Source organism: Cyphomyrmex costatus, unplaced genomic scaffold (assembly GCF_001594065.2).
Source record: "Cyphomyrmex costatus isolate MS0001 unplaced genomic scaffold, Ccosl1.0 scaffold2, whole genome shotgun sequence".
Classification (NCBI taxonomy): Eukaryota; Metazoa; Arthropoda; class Insecta; order Hymenoptera; family Formicidae; genus Cyphomyrmex; species Cyphomyrmex costatus.
This window is the reverse complement of record NW_017276038.1, coordinates 1037146-1061257: the sequence shown is the minus strand read 5'-3', so window position 1 is coordinate 1061257 and position 24112 is coordinate 1037146. Positions and strand designations below refer to the sequence as shown.

Below are 24112 nucleotides of genomic sequence, written 5' to 3'. Positions count from 1 at the left end.
TAATATCAAGAGTTAAATTGACAATTTAACAATTTTTTATGCTTCTTACGCATCTTAAAAATGTTGAACGACATATGAAAATCTGTAAATAATTAATTCTTACAGCTTGCGTTTCAAGTTAAAAATTGTTCGGCGCGCAGTTAAAAAGACTACATACGTAGTATATAAATTCACACGCAATTATAGAAACACTCAAGATGTAGCTAGACCGTTAAGGTTCGTTTCTCATTGATTCTTTATTTTTCACGATCCTATGAATTTTAAGATTTAAAAATGATGTATAGGAAATTCAAACATGATAAACAATACAGAAAATGTTGACATTGTAAACGATCAATTTCTTTGAGTGTCGTACATAATTACTTGATTCAATAAAATTTATTTTCAGATCTGTATATATTAGCTTTTAGCAATTTTAGCAAAATCGTTTTTTTTTCCGTCTGCATATTAAAATTGCACGCTATATTTATAGTTCAAACTAAGTAGTAGTTCGATGTAAGCTAATTCTAAATTCAAATCAATCTTTCACTTCAAAAATGCTTCTCACGATTACTACATCCAGATATAAAGTGTTAACATTTGCATTTGTTATATATATAATGTTTCATGTATTTGTGTAGTGTTTATATGAATTAACAAACATATGCAGTGCGAGACTAATTTTGTTAGTTTTTGACATGCAACATTTTGAGAAATATTACGAAAATGTTAATAGTGTTATTAATAATGTTTTTATATAGCTCTACTAATGAATAATAAAATTTAATGTTATTGCTACTATTAACGACTGTGCGTAAAAGTTTCGCGCCATTATCGTAACTGCCAATAAGTAGACGTTTATTATGCACATGTATGAATATTTTCGTATTATAAGTTTGCAATAAACCAACACGATTAGAATTCCGCTTGTATATAGCACTATTATTGCATCGTGCCAGAATACATATGCTCTTCGGCGCTAGCAATAATTCTAGTAAATTTCCATCTACCATTTCTACATAAACTACACAGTTATTGAATAAATATTAAACTAAAGGGAACGGAATGTCTCACTACTTTAACAATGTTATTATTCCATGATATCTCTGTAACTGTATACACCAATGAGTATTTTAAACAATTTGTAAAAAAAACATTACGTTTAAATAAAGAACTTGGTGAATCAACATATATTTATTATTTCTATACCAAAATAACAACATTATGTGATATTAATAATAAATAGATTGACAATATTTCATTAATATTGCAATTAAAAATTAAAATCAATCTTGTTCGCAAAGATTACATTTTTTATTACGTATGTCTTATTACTTATATAAATTGTTTGTGAAAGATTACGATGTGCTTATATAAAATTTATTCCTATTTTGATTGTTTTATCATGTTTCTTATCTCTCTTTGATTTATCGTGCTGCCGTTTACTTGCAGACTCGGTGTACTGGTACACCGTGGCAGAACGAACAATGGATAGAAGAGCAGAGACTAAGTAGCAGGCTGCAGGTACAGAAACGGAGACGGCGCGAGGGGAAGATTGGAAAGAGGCGTGTGGCCGACTGAAAGCGAGAGTGAACGCCAGGGGGATAGGCACGGAGGCCGAAAGTAAGGCACGGGAGGGTCGGCCATTGTGACAAAGTCGCAAGGGGAGAAGTGTGGAGTCGCACGAAAAATGAGGGAGCGAGCTCTGTCGGATGTGTGGAGGCTGGTGTGGTTGCTTTGCCTCGTTCTGGCGACGAGCTTAGCGCAAACGTCACTGGTCTGTCCGTCTCATAGCGAGATCGCGCCCTGTTACTGCACCGTGAAGAAATCTGGCTTAGACATTGTGTGCGAGATCACCGACCTGACACACATCTCCAAGGCCATGGCCGTGCTTAAGGGAAGGCCGAATCTCGTGATATTCTACCTTCGGCTTAGGCACAATAACCTGCCCAAGTTGCAGGGATATGTATTCCTCGGGCTTGATATACGCCATCTCACCATTCACAATAGTAGCTTGGCAGTACTTGAAGAATCTTCCCTTAGTTCTATCGGTGAGTATGTTCGCTTATAGCAAAGTTAAACGAAAATATCAATAAAGCACGCAAAAAGAGCTAGGAAATTTTATTTAAAAAAAATGAAAATGTATGAAATCTGTGAAATTTACACTTCGCTGAAATATTAAATTCAAAATAGACACAATAATAAAATTAGTTTTTGAAATTCAAATTTCTACAAAAAAAATATTGTCTTTGTGTTTCCATTTCTATTTTATTTTAGCATAACCTAGTAATATTTGTAGTATTTGGTGAAATTTGACAGAAATGTAAAAAACATTTTTTTATTAAACATATTTCAAAAAATAGTCCTCGAAAATCATATGATAGATTGCGGAATATTGAGTTTACAAAGGGATTACAAAATGAAAGGGTAGTTACAAGATGTTAAATTTACTCATAAACATGCTACTATTAATCACACGCAACATTTTCATTATAATTATAAATATATAATATAAACTAAATATTATAACACAAACAACACATATTATAATAAATAAAAACATTAAAACAAAATTTATTATTTAATATTAAGATAATTACTACATTTTATGACAATTTTACCAGTAATTAACTAAACCGTAAAATTTCATCCCATACCTTAATATATATATACATAAATATTTAAATTTATAGGATTCTTCCAAAATAATAATTAAAAAAGAATTCGATTAATCAATACATATGTATAATTAAGATTGCCTATAAATATATCAACGATATTCAATTACGTTTTAATCTTCAAAGCTTATCGCAATTAAGAAATAAGAAGTTGTGAAAAGAGCTTTTTAATTATCGCATGTACCATGTAATATTCTTCCGTTTCATATAATATTTTTTTACGACGTAGACAATACATGTTCTCTTCAAAAAAACTTCTAGAGATGATTTCAAATCAGTTTTTTTTTTGTGTTAAAGCCAACGTTAAAGCATTCAATCTGTCACGCAAGATTCACGTTAAAGTCGACTGCAAATTTAACCCGCCTTTAAATCTCTTACGAAATCCCGGACTCGTTTGATCACCACATCGCCTTTACGACCACGTAGATTCAGAATAAATTACTGTAAGGAACTGGAAAATACGTTCTTTTTACACCTGCCGTATTCTAGATACGCGAAGATAACCACATCGCGTGTACTGGAACCTTAATGAGAATGCAACACTACGAAGGCGTCTCGACGCGACATCACTCGGTTGCATTAACTCGCAACGTCGAAAGCACATTAAATAATAGAAAATGTTATTTTCCAACTGGGTTTTACGCTCGCGCGACGTGTTTTTACAACAAATTAATTATATATAAAATAGAAAGGATACACACACACAAACTTCGTGTTATTAGTCAGTGGGTAAAGTCATTTACGTTTTGCAAAATATCAATTTCACCAAACGAAAAATAATTTTAACAAATTTATAATTCTCGTTCTTATGCGTGTGTATATACATAACATATAAATAATATACATAGGTAACTTCAAAATTTTTTAAAATATATAATAATACGTTTAGTAAAATGAATTTTTTAAATTAAAAATGTCATAGCTAACGTTAAAAGAATTTTATATGTATATACAATTAGACTTTTCAATATTAATTAAGATAGTGTCCCATTAAAATTTGCACTTTAAAACATGATTATAAATAATGAATTCTATTCACTAGGTTTTATTAAATACGTTACTATTAAATTAACAAAGCAATTTTTCTTAAATAAAATAAATATATGAAATTATATTATATTTCCCACGAAAAAAAAATATATATATAGATTTAATATAATTAAATATCAATTTTATTAAAATATTTTAATATATACATATATATAATATTTATAATAACGATTCCAATAAATGTGGTTTTATTAAGACCTTATATAGATTTAATTTGAACCATATAATGATCCGTATTAAGTTATTAATTCAACTTATTAAAACTTGTTAAGACTATATTAAAATATATTAATTCAACTTATTTAAACCTTATTAAGATTTAATTAAATTATATAAATTGGACTTTAATAAAATTTAATAAGAACAATTATTAAACTTAAATAAGTTAATAATATAAACTATATTAAAAATATATACAAATATGCATTTATTTATAAGGTTATATAAAGACTAAAATTCTTTACATGAATTTTGATGAAATCTTTATAAAGAACTTATAAGACTTTTATTTAGAATATATTAACTTTTTTTTCGCGGATCGAAAAATTCTAGAAAAAAGTATGTTACAAATTTCAATTATACAAAGTTTATATGAGCGTTTGCGCAAATGCAAATACAAAAGCAAATATGTTTCTTCTTACAGGAACCGGGTTGACACAGCTGGATCTCTCCCAAAATTCGATGAGTAGCGTTCCATCTCACGCGTTAAAAGACCTTCACCATCTCTTGATTTTGAATTTAAATCGTAACAAAATCACAGCCATTCATGGTAGGGCCTTCGAAGGTCTTGATACACTCGAAATTCTCACTCTTTATGAGAACAAGCTCACTAATATAGAAGCAGATGCATTCAAAGGGCTCGACAAGTAAGTCACTTTTACTAATTTTATAAATTTCAAGTAAATATAAAAACTGAGAACAAGATTTTCTATTCAAAATCCTAAAAAGATTGAAAATGTATTTGTTTGGCCAATGTACACGGTAACATTTCTTAAATTTGCAATCTTACAGACGCTCTATATTGTTTATACAAATTTCAAATAAAAAAATTAATTCAAATTCTAGCCTGTTTTAATAATTTTAAATTTCGCTCTGTTTTAGCCGAAGACTCAAAAGACTTAACTTAGGCGGAAATGAGCTAACGAGAATCCCAACTCAAGCTTTATCTTCGTTAGAATTGTTGAAAAAATTAGAAATGCAAGAGAATCGAATATCCAGTATAAAAGAGGGAGACTTCGAAGGTAAAATCAATAATTCATTTTATACAAGACGTGTCTTTTTTTAATATTCCAGTTTTAGCTGATCCCATTTTGTAGAACAATTGTAATTTTAATTAAACCAACTTCTTTTTTAATCTATTACACACACACGCATGCGCTCGCGCGCGCGCACACACACATATATCCAATCTACGTATAAATAAAGCGCATTTATAAAATAAACGTGTAACGAACATTTCATACAATTAAATGAAATGGGCTCATCGATAAAACGTTTTAACCTTTTAGGATTGAAAGCGCTCGATTCATTAGGATTGGCGCACAATCACCTTCGTGAGGTCCCAGCGCGTGTATTCTCCCATTTGACGCAATTAAACTCTTTGGAACTTGACGGAAATCAGATTACTCACGTGGATCCCAATGCGTTCATCGGTCTTGAGGGTAAGTATAGTTACACTTTACTCTCTATAGCTGTGTTCAACTTATTAGTTACGGATATACGAGCACAGAACTTACGTTAAAATTATAGTACGCTTAATATTAATATCATTCTGTACTACTGTTATAAAAAATTTTATTAATAATGTAGAAAGAGTTCATTAATACTTGCGTGTCAATCTATCTCTTTTTAACAATTTAAAGAATAGTTTAAACTTATATATATATATATATATATTTATTTATACTTCTATATGTGCTTGTAATAATTTAAACTTGTATCAATAAATCATTTTAATATTGATATAGCCGATATAATCGGTATATGAATTTGTAATCTCGTGTTCAGTTTACTATAAAATTTCTGCAGTCTCTGCAGATCACGTCCTACTTTATTTATTGTAGCGAACGACACAACTGCTTAGCATTTAAATTTACCGCATACTACAACTGCTTGTCGGCGATGCAATCGGTTCCCTTTGGGAACGCGGATATAAACGAGCGAACGACACTTTACAAACTACCTTTCATCTCGTTGTATACCTACTATGAACACGAGCTCGACTATCAAGATAATATTTCGGCAAAACGTTGTGTAAACGTATAACAATTCAATCGACAAGTCAGTCAAGCACCACAGTTAGCTTTCCAATCAAAAGACAAATCGGAATTTAATCAGATATGAGAAAATGTCGTTACAAATAAATATTAATAAAAATAAATATTAATGAAATGTAGTGGATGAAGAAATATTTCCGTAATATCTTGTCTGAATATAACTTCATAAACCATAAAAAAAAAGGTTTTTTATGAAGTACATTAATTTTATTAATTTATACATATTGCTAAAATATATATTCTTCTTGTGCAAAACTATCCTTACACATCTTAATATCTTCTTTTATTTATGTGGTGCCAATATTCAATTAATATTTCTTACTAAAAGTTTGTATTCGTTCAAAACGTTTTAATTATGTATTATTTTCATCAATGTTGAAGAATCCAATTAAAGCTTTCGAACGAAATATTTGATTCATGCTTGCGTAAATTCTTCCGATCCAGTGTTTATTCACTACGAGTAGCTTGATTTAATTATAACTAGTTGCAATTTATCGAAAGAAGTTCATTTGAGCGTATCGTAATTCTTGAGAGCTATTATTGATGCTGTCCACGTAACGAAGCTACCTACTGCACGCTAGATTACTGTCACTTTTTCTACTATATCTATTTCATATACAACGTTTGCGTATAACTGTTTTAATTATGTTATTTGTATAAAAAAATTCATATACTTCTTTACAAAAAAGTTAGTGAATGTGAAAATTTAACGAATTTTTAAATTATACTAGTCGATAAAATCGAACTTCTTTTCATTTGTGATGCATAAATTTTCCGGATTTGGATTCAACGCGAAAAACTACGATAGAAAAGTGTAGCCAAATATATCTGTAATGATTTTTTTTGTCGACCAATTGCAATGTTGGCCTCATTTTTATACCTTTAAAATATTGATACACACACACACACACACACACACACACACTATATATATATATATATATATATACACACACACACACATATTAAAATTTTTAATACGTTCTTTCTGTAATTTTTATTTTAGAAAATCTACAATATTTACGACTGGGAGATAACAATTTGCATTTGGTACCGAGTGACGCTCTGCGACGTTTGCATCGCTTACGTCACCTTGATTTGCGATCAAATAACATCACTGTACTTCCGGAGGACGCTTTCACGGGCTATGGAGATTCCATCACTTTCCTTAATCTGCAGAAAAATATGTAATGTTCTTTCTTTCTTTAAGTAATGCAACTGAGAAATTTAGAGATTGGAAAATATTTCAATTTTTCTAATATATGTCCAAAATAAATTATAGCCTCACGTAAATTTTTCAGGATTAAAATACTTCCGCCTCTGGTATTTGAAAATCTCAATTCGCTAGAAACTTTAAATTTGCAAAATAACAGGCTCACACATGTCCCAGAAGAAGTTACGGAGAACATCGTTGATACTTTACGTCACATTGATATAACTGGTAAAAAACCTTCTTTTTATTTAACATTTATATTACTTTTTTTTTTCAAAAATATACGATAATTTTAATTCCTTTTACCTAAATTAAATTTCTAATGTTTAAACGAATGAAATATATTTTAAAAGCCATAAATATTTTTTTTATTTATATCTTATTAAATAGTAGCCTTTTTAATACAAACAATTGAGTCATTTGTGTTCTGTGTATTTTTTTTTTAATACACAATTTTACAAATACTTTCTAGAGATTTTAAGTATATGTAAGAATCATTTGATAATTTTTGTACATACTTTTAAAAGCATATAGATAAAAATTAATCTGAAACTGAATAAGATTCATTGTATGTAGGTACCTAAGAAAAAGTCATCGTAATATCAAAATAACGTCAAAATATCATATAATTAATTATTAAAAATTAAAATTGATATCAAATAATTACCAAAATGATTATTAAAAGTCATGTTTTAACAATTTGTACATCATTTTGACATTATCGTGACTCAGAAAAGGACCGGAAAATTATCACATACTGAGAATAATCATTGAATTATGAATAACATTGTGTACGTCAAAGCTATACTTTTAGCAAAAATTAATCAGAGTACATTTCAGTAGAAGCCCGATCCATTATCGTGCGATTTTATTAATTTCATCTCTCTTCCACTCCATTTTTCTCTCGTGTAGATAATCCTTTGATTTGCGACTGCGAGCTACGATGGTACTCCGTGTGGCTCGCAAATCTGCGCAACAAGGATGACGAGATGATGTCAAAGAAACGAACAATCTGTACGATGATTTCGGAACATCGTGAATACTCTGTGCAGAGCATTCCACTTACAAGAATGGGCTGCGCGGGCAAGAACGCCGGCAAATTCTCGTCATCAGCTGCTGGGCACGGATTGTATGTGGACAAGACACTACCATTGATTATTCTTACTGTTGTTCTACTTTAATCTCTCAAAAATGCGGCGGCGCGATGACAGACGGCCGACTTTTCGTTTCGATGTCTCAACGGAATTATTAATAATTATATTGATATTTTTCGTCTCTTTATTAAGCTGTTATTATAATTTCTGTGTAGACCAAGAATTTTCGATTTCATTATTTACTTCTGTAAAGAAGAAGGATTCCTTGCCTTTCGAGGTAATCGTGACGCGAAAGCGGAGACGTGTCACGATTCCACGATAGCCATCCTTCTGTAGAAATTGGAAAATGCTACTTTATCACATATTATCGCGATAATTTAACATATTTATGGTAGACGCAGTTTCTTATGATAATGGTGCAAGGGAATTGCGACACGAAAAGTCGGTATATTATCACGTCCGTTTGTCACGATCGGCCAAATCATAACAAGATTTGAACCCCGGCTGACGAAGGAAGCATCTGGCATTATTCAAACGGATTACTACGTTTCAGAGCAGCGGGTAGGAATTGATTGATTCCTTTTGCACTTTGAGAAGCCGCTTCTTATTTCCCAGGAGGCATACGAGGACATGTGTCACGTGTGCGGAGAGGTATATTATGCGCATAGTGATGGTTGCTTTTCTGTGCAGACACGCGTCCATGCGATGCGATCGCGCGTGGACAATCATGTAGCGTTTGGTAACCGCGACAATCGATCTTTTTAGAACTGAGTACTTTAAACTTCCGGATATCTCACCGGGCGTTTCTTCATGATATTTTCTTTTTCAGTTCAATCATCCAAATGACTCTTCGGTTTAGTGCGTGGACGACAATCTATTCGTTGCTTGCAAGAATGCTTACCGAAATATTTACATTTTAATCAAATCGATTAAATGCATTTCCTTTTAGTGCCATTTCTAAATTACCTACTTGATATTGTAATATGACTCAATTTATTTTCGTGATAGCTTCAGTGTACGCTGTAAGTCCGATTTATTCGCCGCGTTTGATCAAGCCCGTGAAATACAATTCGCGAAAGTACAATGATCGTGTTAAAAAGTTAATCGTTGCGGTAAATATCATGAAGTTTAGATCGCAGTAAATATCATGAGCAATTCCCGCGAATGTTGAAATGATGATCACAGATATTGCAGAATCACTAGACATTAATAATAAACAGTATACGTAGATGTATTTGCTGTTCAATGATGGATTAATTTCTAGTAATTTCATTGTCATTTATAGAACTCTCAGATGCTTACAATCGAATTACAAACAACAAAGGAAGCTACATTAAATGAATCCGCGACTTCATGCTCTCTGCTTACTATAATTTGAAAAGACTTCTACACTGAATAAAAGCTTTTAATAGAATTCATATCGTTAATTCTTATTAAGCAGCCAGGCATCACGTATAGTGATTCGATGGTACAGAATCTGAGTGACTGCTAGAAATAAACGTTGATCGACCAGTGGACCGTAGAATTCTCGCTCGAAAGAGTACGAGTATTCTTCACCAGAACGTTACATATCAGCATCGTTGCCAATTACTTCATGGTTAAGCTCGCAACGCGAGGCATAGTATACTCGCTAGCAGATCCGAGTGACCGGAAATCAGATTCCGGATCACTCGTTATATACATATCAATGCGTTCCTGTTGAACACAATGCTACGAACAGTCGACATCCTCCGTATGCTTGTATTTTTTGTACGCCACAATCTTCCAAGATTTTAACGCCATTGAATATTATTTTTACTTATTTAAAATCATTCCCAGATCTTAGAAATTTACAGAAATTATTCAAACGGATACTTTATGTTCAACATAAAGTAGGTTATTCCAATCTTCCTATCTTATTCATTATAAAAGGTTCTTAATAATTAAGATACCCTAATTGAAGAATAAAATGGATCGATTGAATCCGGATGAGATTAAAAGAAAATAATGTTTATGACATTCATCTTTTATCAACTTTTCTGCTAGAATGTCCTCGTGTGCGGTAGTCGCTAACATCTTGAGATCGCTGCGATACTTAACTTGATTTGCAAAGACCCGACTGCGCGAAATGAGATAACGACTGTGCTGATGACACGTAATACTCCCAACGATATTCTCAACAGGAAACCGACACTTGTCAAAGTCGGCAGAGTACAAACGCGTTGTTCAAACGCCTCGTTGCGTTCGCTTTACGACTCGGTTACTTCGCTGCCGCGACAGCTCACGTGTGCACTGAGATTGCACCATCTTGCAGAAGGACGCATGCGATGCACGTGTTCGTGATGATCACGAGACACAAACAACTGTAGCAGCACGTCTGTTCATTGTAATTACAATATTTTTCTTCTGATAACAATAATTTACGTTCACAAACGGAAGATCGTGGCATACAAAAATATATTTCGTGTACTTCGTTTTGAAAAACGTTCGGTAAATGTATTCAAGGATATATATTCAGCGACGAATGCGTTTCTCAGCGAGGCATCGTACGGGAGATCGATCGTATAAAAAAACATAGTTCACAGGACGTAGTACTGATTACAGTACTGATACAGAAAGTAACATGTGTTTTACTATTCGATACGTATGAATATAAGATAGAATTAAGCCTAAAGCATTATTATAAGGCGCATACACCGCGCATGGCAGATTATTAAGGTCACCGGTATGCGTTATATGGCGCGTCAAGCCAAGCTTTTCGAAAGCGAATTTTAAAGCTAAGCACTTTAGAGAATATCTCAATTCTTTGGGTTACACATTTCAATTCTCAAGTATATAAAACATGATATAATTGCAACAATTTCATATCACCAATACTTTCCATATATAAAATATTAGAATCTTTTACCTAATTTAGTAGGTAAATACCTTCTAGTAAGGAAAATTTACAGAATAATTAAGCAAAATAATTTTTAAGCCATTATCCAAAATCACAAATATTAAAATATTTTATTTTAATTTTTAACTCGAAACAGAAATAGAGTAATCGTTTTATGATTGCCAAAAATTTGACTTAATTTAAAAATAAACGTAAACTGTTAAATTTGACGATGAATAAATAAATCTTTACATTTGTTTTATTTATGCGCAAATTTTATTCATAATGGCTTTTGGTTGATAAAATAAGATTGTTGTATTTATGTTCTGAAAAAAATCATTTTATTAAAATAGTGCAAGGTCTAATTCCTGAGCTAAAATCTTCTCTTTCGAATGCATAGGCAGGGATGAGCGACGATACCACATACACACGAACACATATCATTTATACGCCCAGATTTACTTGTAAGATAAACTAATTAACTAAGTCGATTTAAAGCTTGACAAAGCTATAACGACTAAAGATCGTATACATATCGTAAATGTACGAGATTAAGAGAATTTATTTGTTAACATATACATATATATATACGTTATAACATATAATATATATATTATTATGCATTATTTTACGATTATAAAAGATATATATTATATACCTATATCTCTTATAAATATATACTTATATGCACTAAATGTTTTTTTCTAAGAAGTTATATTTATAATAGTATAAAACTGCCGGGCACATATTGGCGTTCTGAAATTAATTTCCATTTATATCCGGAAAAAGTCCATCTTCATCATTTTAATTTTGTTATACTGTGTTTTATTATCAGTTATGCAATTTTTATTTTGGTATAAAATCTAAAAATGAAAAATATATTTAGAACTGTTATGTTAAATTTAATTTTGATATTTGGATAATATAAAAATTATCGATACGCCGAATGCGATCCTCTGCAGGCCCTACATTTAGCTTAGGATTCGTACGAGGCATATCTAACGTTAACGTGTGTTTACTAATTTTCTCCTTTTTATAATTACATGCGAATAATTTCATAAGTGTATACTTGCAATAATCTTAAAATTTATATACAGTTATAAAGAAGAAAAAACGGCAATGTGTGAATGGCAATAAGTTATAAAAAAGTTGATAGATATGAAAGTAAAATTAGCGAAGTAGGATAATTGTCTGAGTCAGAAGTTCGGAATATATACTTTGCTATTATGAAAAAATGCGTTCGAAAAATGTAACAAAAAGAGCTATTTTAAATCATTTTATGCATTTCGTGTTTCAATAATTTTCCTGACAATCTTTCACATTATTCTACATCTTACTTCTAAATCTATTTATTTCTTCTATTTCTAAATTTTATTTTTTACTATCTAACTTATAAAAAAAGAACAAAGTCGAAGCAAAAGTTTTTCAAATCTGAATTATTTATTTGGTTGTACACGGGAAAATTTACTTTAAGAACTTCCGTCTCGGACGTTAGGACATATCTTTATAGATAAGTTTTAGAAACGGAAGAGAAAACGGGAGTGTGCGCGGCTTTAATCTTTTCTGCTGTTTGTTATTGCGGCATACGCTGTTAAGACTCTCTAATAGTGTACATGAAAAGGTGCTGTATGCGCATAATGCATACAGAATTGTTTACACCCTCTATACTTCTACTTGAATATTAATTGAATAAAATGGAATTGTTTCCAAACTTCTAACATTTCGCAGGTAATGTACAACAAACAAAAGTACTTATCAGCGACCGCAGCAGCCGAAGGGATTACAGAACGCTAGACACTACATTAAGCCCGTAGAACCATATCAAGACATATCGGTGGGAGCCGTCGCTAGACTCGTCGGGCGCGCCGTTTATTATTACTAATTATTATAAGCGGATATTTTTGTACAGCGTCTTACAATGTGGTCGGATCGTTGCCGGCACGCCCGACGGGCGATCGGCCTGCCATACTTACTTCATTTAACAGCGCGTGATACCCTGAAGACGCGCAAACACGTACGTGCGCAAGCACGATGATATTAACATATATCTTATACATACATATACGCATATGCGTGCGTCAGCGGAACGTGTAAACGAAATTATCCTACACTGGACGCCCCCTCGCGTAAGAACGATAAACGGAGCTTAACTATTGATCGAAGGATGTATCTTTGTAATCTCGGTGCTCGCTCACACGTTGCTTCTTCGCACGACTCCAGAAACCTCGTATCTGTGTTAACACACACACACACACACACACACACATACACACACGGGATAAACACGTATTACAGACGCTACTTACATAGACGAAACATAACACGTTAGTTTTACCTGCTCCTACGAGCATTTCATCTCCTTTTCTTCACTGTCTTCTATATAGATAAAGAACGCGTAATTCTGACATATCTATATAAGATTAAAGTACATGTGGAATAGATATATAGAAGAAGATTATAGAGTTCTTGAATCAATGTACACACGTCTACGTCTTTCCGCGTAAACACTCTTAGGCAGAGATACGTATACTTGTACACGCATACCTAACAAATACACACACGTACAAATACGCACACACACACACACACACACACGCACACACGAGACTAAATTACGCCTAATGTTATATCGATGTTACATATATGATTAAATTACTGTATGACACTCACGTACACAAACTTTGTCTGTATATCGTCTGTCTATAATGTTAAATATATATGGTCATTATATGATAATTATTACGTGATATGTATGTATTATGAGACATTTCTCCCTTATCGACTCGCGACTCGCTATTCAAGTTCTAATGTCTATATGTCATTGTTTATTATGTCGTTAATGATTACGTGTATATGTGAAACTTTCAAATGAATAAAAATGATATAAGCAGAAACATCTCTTTTCCATTTGTTACTTTTATTCGGTTTTATCTTTCACCCTTATTCATCGAATTCTCTTCATTTAACAGACTGTCATATATGAAATATAAAAATATAGATGTTTCAATATACAGAGTTAAAACATGGATATTTTTACATATGTGCATTATGTGATTTAATTGGAACGTGCGCTATAATTTATCCAAGTTCACCTTTAGTGACATATGTTGCATCGATAATCAATACGAGCAACGTATCGACAAGTGCATGAGATAGCATTAATCAATGTCGAAAACAGATTCTAGATTTGATGCCGCAGAATATTCTGGGATGTGACGGTAGAATAGCATTATAATAACAGAGTTTATAATATATATTTTATATATATATATATATATATATATATATATATATATTATAAAAAAAACGTCAAAGAAATGTTTCGCGATTTTGCTTTGAAAAAAACGTACTCCAAATTTCTCAATACTGCTTTAGAAATTTTAATTAAGAGTTCAAAGAAATAATTTAAATTGTAAATTTAGCAATTGTTACTTGTAACGCTGTTATTATTTTTGTCACTTTTTATAGTAACAGTTGTTACCTTTTTCTGTCTATAACGGTAATGGTAACGAATATAAAATAATAGAGCAAGTGACGCAGAAATCACCAAAGTGACCCAAAAATCACTGAATACTGAATAAAAATGATATACAAAATTATTAAGTATTTTATATATGCTCGAATTAATTTGATTCTGAAAAAGTGACAGCAAAAAAAGTCGAAAATAATATTCCAATTATTTTATCGGATTTATACGTATTTTTAATCTAGCTCGTCAACAATGTATAACTAATCTAGATAAAAATCGTGATATGTTAGTAAAATCAGGGACTCCTTTGTCCATGATCTGCAGCCAACAACGAGTTACACAATTTGTTTGTTGAGCAATGTCAGCGTCTCGTTGTTAATTTGTTTGAGCGTAACTATAACGCCATTTAAATCAAAATTCTGACTGACCAACAACAAGAGCGTAATTATCATCGTATATTCATAGTTCCCTAATATTAGCATTTCATGAGCGCCGCTCTCATGTTTGTGAGGATGCGACGTTATCTAGTAATGCTGAGAGGAAGTAAGCGAATCGTGATCATGAGTCATAGAAGTCCAGCTACGATGCTGTTGAAAGGACTTTCAAGTGACACCACTAAGTTCACAAAGCAGAACATGATACCTAGAATCTCGTAAAGCTTGAAGGAAGATAAATACACAGAAATACATTTGCTATATCACCTAACTCGCGTAACTCGCGAGAGTTAGTCATGGAGCGTTTAGAGTGATAAGAGTTATATTTTTGGCATCAAATCGATATTATCACAATTGAATTCATGGAAGCTAAAAAAAAGCCTTCAATACGAACCAGGAAGTTGGACCAATGCCCTTAACGCCGCTTCCGCTACATGATATCATATACAATTATCATCGGTAACAGACTTGAACGAGAATAATTATGACAATTTAACGAAGCGTTATATAAATTATTTATTTGACTCTCAAATTAAAATTTTATTCTAAATTTTGTACTACAAAAATTATTTTATATTACGAAAAATTATTTTGAAAGAATTTATTGCAAATAAAAAAATATAACATTAAAAAGAAAGATAAATATTATATATTATTTTTGATTATATATCTTAACAAGCTTATATATCTTTTGCAATATAGATTTGTATTTCAAAGGCTGTATGCATACTTGCATGAGGTTAGCTAATGAATATGTTCGGAATTTTGGTTCACTTTGAGCTAAGCTAAATTTGGCTGGCAGCCCAAAGTCAATGTCAAGTTCTGAGAAAGCTTATGATAAGTTACGGTATTGTGTGATTGTAAAAAGAATTAAGAAAAATAAATATAAATTAATAAGATGAAAACATTTTTAAAACAATGTTCTGTAGGTACTGCTTATAAAATGTATAAGAATTATTATGAATTTTAATAGAATTATTATGAAATATTAATTTCATTTTAAAAGTACAATATATAATCAATGATTGATTTAAAAGAAATTTATTTACATATATATATGAATATTCTGATTCAAAATGTTTTCTATAATTTTATTGTTAAAGTATAATAATATATGTTTACGTATATTTCTAAAATATATATATTTAAAATATATTCTTTAATAATAGTACAATTATGTGGAAATATGCTTTGTAAAACTATTCTTCTTGTATTCAGAATATTATATTCTCTTGTTAGTAACCAAACTGTTTACTTTTTTTAAATATTTTAATTTTAATACTATATATATAGATATGAGTTTATATAATTTCTTCAATTATTTTTATTTTTCATAAATTTGACAAGTTTAAATTCTTAAGGAAAACAATATTTTTCAATGTAAAAAATAAAATGTAAAAAAGATTAAGAAATTTATTTAGAAAATTCCATACAAATACGCATATAACGTTTATAAACTGATAAAATCAAAATGATCGATGGAAGCATACGCTTTTAACTATCCTAAAGTTAGTGTTCTGCAATGAGTCGTTTATTATGATAATGAAGCGATATCCTAAAATTATTTTTAGCTGTTAGATCAGTAGTTCGATTTAACGTCAAAGATTTATCTGATTGGCTGCTAGAAATTAACGTACATATATCGAGGTTAAAGGTAGTTGCCAGATGATTTTTTCACGTATGAGCTGTCAGTAATCCACTACAATTCTCTAAAAGGATGCAATGCCAAACCACTATATATTCGATACGGTGCAATGTATAACTGCTTTCATGTTCGCGAATAGTTCACTATGTAGGTGCGGGGGAACCGATTTGCTATAACTATTATCTACGTCATACAAAGATAACATCTACGATCAAAGATATTTTACAAATTCCTCTCTAAGTTATGTCATCTCTACACAAGTCAAAAGTAACAAATATTAATTGTATATATTTAAAAGAAAATTAAATATTTTCATGCTTTAATAATATAATAAAATAATAAATATATTAATAAAAATAATATATTTAAATTTAAAATTTAATTCTTACGTTACATAGATTTCAAGTCTTTTAAATCTTAAAAAAATATTGTAAATTATATCAAAAAGAGAGAAATAAAAAATACGCCAATTATTCATAATTTCTACAGATTTATCGACAATTTTCGACAATTTTCTAAGAAGGGATAAAATATCTGATTCTATATCATATGTATTTACACACTTTAAATAAAATTTTATTTAACAGTAACATTATTCCGAGTGTTTATTTGCAGTTGCTTCAACACGTTAATTGTTTCGTGAAGAAACAGCCGTGAAGGTGTCCTAAATAAAGGTCTTTTTATAGCGAGTTCGATTCGATACATGATTGATCTATTAACACCGATTGTGGTTGAGTATCTATAGTATTGCGCTGCTAATTAGTTTACTACGGCTCAGTAGAACTTTTTCGTCGGTAGAGTAAGTTAGCTTTTGAAAGGAACCTGTTCGCATTCGTCATTCGATTTTGTGATTAATTCAACAGTTTCTTCAGAAAAGTGAATTTTAACAATATGGTAATTTAAGTGTAAATTTATCAGCGAACACCTACAAAATGTCTAAATTAATCACGTAGTACTAATCGCGGAATTCTTCACTTAATGTTTTACATGTTTTAATAAATATGAGCTAATTAAACTTACTAATTATTGAATTACGTTATTAATAATATTAATTCTTTCCGTTATAGGAAGAAATTCAGCTTAGTAAAGATCAACTGTCTCGTAAGTAACTTTGAGTGTATTAAAGCACCATTATTTTCGTTATCAATGTGACTAATTTAAAATTGTAATTAGTGATTATAATTGATATACCTATTTTTTTTTTAAACTTATTGAGCCTTATTACAAACAATTTTGATATACCTATGTTTAGCATATAAAAATTAAACAGAATTTCTTTTTAATATAGATTTAAAAATGGCATTCGACGCGTTTGATCATGATAAAAAAGGTGCTATCAGCACTAGCATGGTAGGCACAATTCTAGGCATGCTTGGTCACGAAGTTCCAGCAGAACAGCTCACGGAAATTATTGCGGAGATTGATACATGGGGTAAATATTACTGATATACAAAAGTTGATTGAAGAAGAAATCGCACGCTCCAATTATCCTTTTAAACAATAATATTTCCTATTTACTCCAACTAAATTATCAAATAAAACTTTAACCTAAAGTTATTGAGTTTCGTATTATATTTAGAACATGTTCAGAAGTTATTTATTACCAAAGACCCAAAGAGTTTCACAAAAAATTAATTTTCAAATATACAATAGATTTGAAAAATAACAAAGTATTAAAACATAACAGAGGCTAATAATAGATATCGAACTAATTTTCATTTATAGGAACTGGTGAGTTAAAATTCGAAGAGTTTTGCCAGTTAGCATCACGTTTTCTTGAAGAAGACACTGATACGGAAGCCATACAGCAGGAGTTACGAGAAGCATTCCGATTGTACGATAAGGAAGGTAATGGTTATATTACTACTGAAGTGTTTAGAGACATCCTACATGAATTGGATGACGCATTATCTCCGGAGGAGCTTGACATGATCATAGAGGAGGTGGACACTGACGGATCTGGCACGCTTGATTACGATGGTGAGATCTTACGTGATGCGCAGGTGTTAATCCACTCTGTCTTCGTTTATACATACCTGACTAGCCCGGCGTTCATGTTACAGAATTCATGGAGGTCATGACAGGATAAATTATGACTTTGGCACTGAGCGAATGCACCGTGTCGATCGCCCACGTATCGAACAACGAGTGTGCCTGTACAAACAGAGAAGCCGAAATCTCTTCGAAGTCGAAGCTGGCAGACTATAAATTCGCTCGTTTATTATACATGAGAAAAGGCCATAATTATTTTTATCAAATATGTGAGCTAGGAGTTTCCATAAGAGATGCTCAAAAATGAATTATAAAGAATTCTAATAGAATGCTCATATAGCAAATGTGTGTATAACGAGAGAAATTTTAATTGGAATCTCTGAAATAATATATTTTAAGTATAATAGTGACAATTACTAGTATTTTTAAATTCATAAAGTTACGGACAAAAATTGTTACGGTTACCACAATCAGAAATAATAATAATTTTCGTCCATTAATACATTTGGTTGGTGATAATCTCGGTAATAATCATAAAATAGATATATTTTAACAGCTATAAAATATGACATCACGATCGTATTGTAGTTCTTATAAAAAAAAATGTATTGATGGGCAACCTTTGATCGTGGCAACCATAACCGTTTTTTTCGTAAATTAATTTGTTAAGATTGCAAAATTGCTATTCTCTGTGCCAAGATTTTGACACTCATTTTTAATCCTCCCCCCCCCCACACACACACACACACACATACTAGCTGTTAATTTTATCAAATATCAAAATTTTATAATGTTTTTGTTCATGTAATATGTAATTATATATATATAATATATATACATATAGTAAATGTAAACATATATTTAAGATATTATAACTTTTAAATGTGTACTTCTAAATTATAAATTAATAAACATCGATTGTATGTAAAAAACAATAACCTCAAAAACGATTATGTATATATTCATTCTAATCAGATTATAATAAAATATCATTGTTTTTTAATCTTTCAATTTTGAAAAATATAATATGTAATAGATATAGAAGTAAAATCTATGTTTTTAAAAATAATTTTATTATTTAAAAAGACTTTATTAATATCTAGTAAGATGATAAAATTTGATATTCATTAAATTTCTATAATATTTTCTATAATATCAATAGTAGTTTAAAAAATGGTATGTTATCATCAATATACAAGAAGTCTATATACTATTGGAAAATATACTAGCTCGCGTGTTGGCAGCGATTGTAGCACGTGCTTCACACGCATTAACCGTGGCATTATACTCACGATTCTCTAACAGAAATATAATCTATTGTAAACTTTTGTCGGAAATGTAGAGAAGAGACGTGTATCAAAGAACTCAACAATACATGCGATGGCAAGCGACTGTATTCCGGAATGAACGGTAAGATTGCCTAAATATAATGCCAGTCACCGGGCTTTATGAGCTTATAATTAGGAGTCTAAGAATAAGACGTGCACAATTATTGCATAGAACCGTTTTGGGTCAGCATCACCCATGCATTCTCCGGCGGTGCGCCAATTCTGTCTATTGTTGCAACCACACAGTCACACATTATGTCGCTCATAAATTCTGCCATTCAGACACTACATTTCATAATAAACTGCTTCTGCAGTCTCGACAATGCAGGCTTTAATCATAAATATCTCGATGATGGTCACTGGTTGGAAGATTTGAGACAATAAAAAATTAAAAAAACGTTTAATTAAAAATAATATAATGTACTATTATTTAGACCCGCTTATATAGAAATTTTTCTTAATTAGTAAATATAAAAGAAATAATTTCAATAATTCTATCATATTATATAAAAAATATAAAAAAATTTATCTGTATCTATAATTCTAGAAATAGATAAAGTGTTTTTCTGTATATGCCACGTATTTAACAGAATAACTTTTACAAGATATTACAAAAATTTACTAATAAATTTAATATAAATCTCTAATAAATTAATATGTAAAATTGTTTATTTTGGTTACTGATAAAAAAATTTTTTATTATATAAATATGTTTCGTTAAAATAAAACTATAATCTAATTGATAGAGCTGCAGTTAGATATTATATGCTTCACATCATAATTAATATAATTTGCACGAATCGCGTGCAAAATTAGGTTTGCATAAATTTTGTCATGTAGGAATGTCATAATATTTGGAACTGTCGTTGACAAATCGAACGTGTGACTAGCAATAGCGTGAAAGATTTCTTAAATCGAATCATACGTATTACCGTGAGTTCTACATAATTAGGTAAAACGTGTCTAAGAAAATAGAGTGGGGAGAACGTCCTCGATGAATTTGAAAACCGCTAGACTTGGGATGTAGGTATTACCTGGTCAATCACGTGACAGAAGATCATCGCTAAAATCACTTAAAACAGAAGTCTACCATCAGAATCTGGTGCATACCCAGATAAACCGTCTAAGCCAACGTACCACGAGCAGCGCGTATAGTTATCATCGCAATGGCAAGCCATATACTTTTGACAAACGCGAAAATAATTTGTTAAATTTTAACATTCTCTTAACAAAAAGCATAATAATCAAATGTACAAATAAAACTCATAATAATATAATTAAACATTGAATTAAGTGCAAACAATGATTTGACAAATAAGATTAAATACTGATAGTAGATATAACTAAAAATTAATTTACTTTTTGTGTACTTTTATGAAAATTTTATTTTTGTGAATTAATAGTTTGTGTAGTCATAAACAATAATTAAATATCTGTTATATTTTCAGGATGATCTCAATAAGGACCAGTTAGCCTGTAAGTACTTTTTATATAATACATCTTTTTATGTTATGATAAATAATAAAAAACATTTAAAATAACTATCGCTTTTCTATGTTTTACAGTGCTGAAGAAAGCCTTCGATGCCTTCGATCAACAAAAGAAGGGCAGTATTGGTACGAATATGGTAGGCACAATATTGACCATGTTGGGTCACGAGCTCAGCGAAAACACGCTGCAGGAAATCATTAGTGAAGTCGATGAAGACGGTAAGCAAAATTTTGTCGACTTTGCATCGATTTTCTGTCAATTACATTTTCTGAGCGGGTTTTTAATATATTTTTCTACTGATATACTGATGTATATTTTTTCAGGTTCCGGAGAACTCGAATTTGAAGAATTCTGCACGCTGGCTGCTAGATTCTTAGTAGAAGAAGATACGGAGGCGATGCAGCAAGAATTACGCGAGGCATTCCGATTATATGACAAAGAAGGCAACGGCTACATAACTACCGCTGTTTTTCGCGACATCCTTCACGAACTCGACGACAAGCTGTCACCGGAAGAGCTTGATCTAATGATCGAAGAAATCGATGCTGATGGATCAGGGACGCTCGATTTTGACGGTATTTTTATCATCATCTTTCTTTTATCATTTCGCAGCTATTGATTATCCGGGAAAATTAAAAAGCTTTCTAACCGCGTGCTATCTAGACTTTTAAACTTCTTTTGCAACTGAGTTACTTTTTAGTAAAAAGATAACTTCGTTTTGATATTTTTAATATTTAAAAGATATCAAAGTTTATTTTAACATGACATATTTATAATGAAACATTTAAAATTTATCAGTAATTAAAATTAACATAATTTTACGTTATGGCATTAAAAATAATATATTTAAGAAATTCTCTAGATACACGATTAACAACTGTAATTTGTAAGATACGATAATATGTGACACGCTTCGTAAGCCAAGTAGTTCATTTAAAACGTACTTAAGTTACGAAGCCCCGAGCCAAGTAAATTCGTTTCGTGCATGTCAACGTCAACGAAACTTAACATAACCGCACTAATAGCAAAGTCGATCGAACGTTCAATAAGTCTCTCGCCTTGGGTGGTTCGCCAAGTTTGTAGCCCGCGGGAAATGCGAGGCGCCGTCTGATTATACTAACGCCTGCGTTTTGCGCGCTTTCAGAGTTTATGGAAGTCATGACGGGAGGCGACGACTAAGGCAACAGGAACTGATAATGAAGATGGGCACTCGGAGGTTGGTTGTTAGCCGCGCAATTGGCAACGCTTATCAGAGAGAGCGTCCTTGTTCATTATCCAAGCACACGCTTTTGCAAACCACTAAACTATGGCCATGCGGAAAATTGGACGTTTTTGATTATCCGTATCCTTGACTGACTTTCATCGTGCAAGGCGAAGATCACAGCGTTTCTAAACGATTTTAATCAATGCCAAGAGCAATGAAAATTCTGAAGTGCGTCAAATCGAAACGGCGTTTGTGCGAATATATAAAGTAGCGAACTTTTTTCGTCACGGCAAAACAACTACGTGCAAAGCTCCAACGTAATTATCTCTAGACGTGTCGCGAAGAAAGTTATAATTTCCTACTCTATGAATATCATTAGGAGTTTACATGTGAAAGTATGAAAAGGTCCAATGTGTAATGTAAATTAATATACGTATAAGTTATTAAATTATTAAGTACTTCTACATAAATATTGTGTACTCATTTCTTTTTATATGTGAGTATCCTGCCCCTGAACAACATTTCCCGGTGCACAAAGTAGCGCACCGCGTTCAAGTATACGAGGCGCTACTTTCTTCGTAAGTCTTGACGTCGAGATACATTCCCAACAAACACAAGAGTGTTTCAAGAAATTGTAATTTTGTAAATTTTTTTATTAGTTTTTAAATATTATTTATGCAATGCTGTAACGTGATAAAGATTGCATTCCGTTGCATATAATGTGCATTCCGTTGCACAATGTGCATGAAAAATTATTTTAATTTTTGTTTAACACTCTGCGAACAACAATGATAACATGATACGCATGCATTATGCTAACAGAACGTAGCTTCATTAATTCACAATAATTGCGACAATTTTATTAAACGTATTAAATAATTTAGTAATTTTTACGGAATTAAATTTTTATTACAAGTTCTCTTGCTTTTGGTATTATTTATTTCTATTATTAAATCATTTAATATGTTTAATAAACAATTTCTGAGATAAATGCTAATATCATATTTAACAAACGTCATCACACATCACTTTTACTAATAAATATATATTATATATTTGTGTACATATTTGTGGAATTAATAAGTATATTTTCTCTTAAAATAAAGCTTGAGAAAAGAAGAAAAATGTTATAGTTTTAAATAAATTTGTAAAAATTTTTATTATATTGTACTTATATTCATCTATTTTTATATTTGCATGAAATTGCATAGGTACCTACAAAATTAACTAAAACATCTTGTAATTATTAATTTTATTCTTCTCTCATTAAAATCAGTAGAGAGAAATTAAAAAAGAATGACTTAATTATAGATCACATATACAGGGTGTCACGTAAGTTTTTTCTATCGCTTTTGTGTAGATAGAGTAGACTAAACTGTGTCAAAAGATCCTCTACCATTTT

General features: G+C 31.1%; 3 protein-coding genes across 3 annotated transcripts; all 3 read left to right on the top strand.

Moving 5' to 3' along the window:
• The first annotated feature begins 1669 nt into the window (after positions 1-1669).
• Positions 1670-8408, top strand: LOC108773194 (leucine-rich repeat-containing protein 15). The gene is made up of 7 exons (XM_018538924.1): positions 1670-2030; positions 4351-4573; positions 4809-4948; positions 5216-5368; positions 6990-7170; positions 7285-7424; positions 8109-8408. Exons 1-7 carry the CDS (start codon positions 1670-1672, stop codon positions 8375-8377), a joined length of 1467 nt encoding a protein of 488 aa, XP_018394426.1. The 3' UTR covers positions 8378-8408.
• A 9076-nt stretch (positions 8409-17484) lies between these two features.
• LOC108773219 (troponin C-like) lies at positions 17485-19086 on the top strand. The gene is made up of 5 exons (XM_018538958.1): positions 17485-17589; positions 17763-17796; positions 17984-18127; positions 18421-18675; positions 18759-19086. Exons 1-5 carry the CDS (start codon positions 17587-17589, stop codon positions 18782-18784), a joined length of 462 nt encoding a protein of 153 aa, XP_018394460.1. The 5' UTR covers positions 17485-17586; the 3' UTR covers positions 18785-19086.
• A 2031-nt stretch (positions 19087-21117) lies between these two features.
• On the top strand, positions 21118-23119 carry LOC108773218 (troponin C-like). Its single transcript, XM_018538957.1, has 5 exons — positions 21118-21184; positions 21464-21491; positions 21581-21724; positions 21830-22081; positions 22651-23119. Exons 1-5 carry the CDS (start codon positions 21182-21184, stop codon positions 22683-22685), a joined length of 462 nt encoding a protein of 153 aa, XP_018394459.1. The 5' UTR covers positions 21118-21181; the 3' UTR covers positions 22686-23119.
• The last annotated feature ends 993 nt before the right edge of the window (positions 23120-24112 follow it).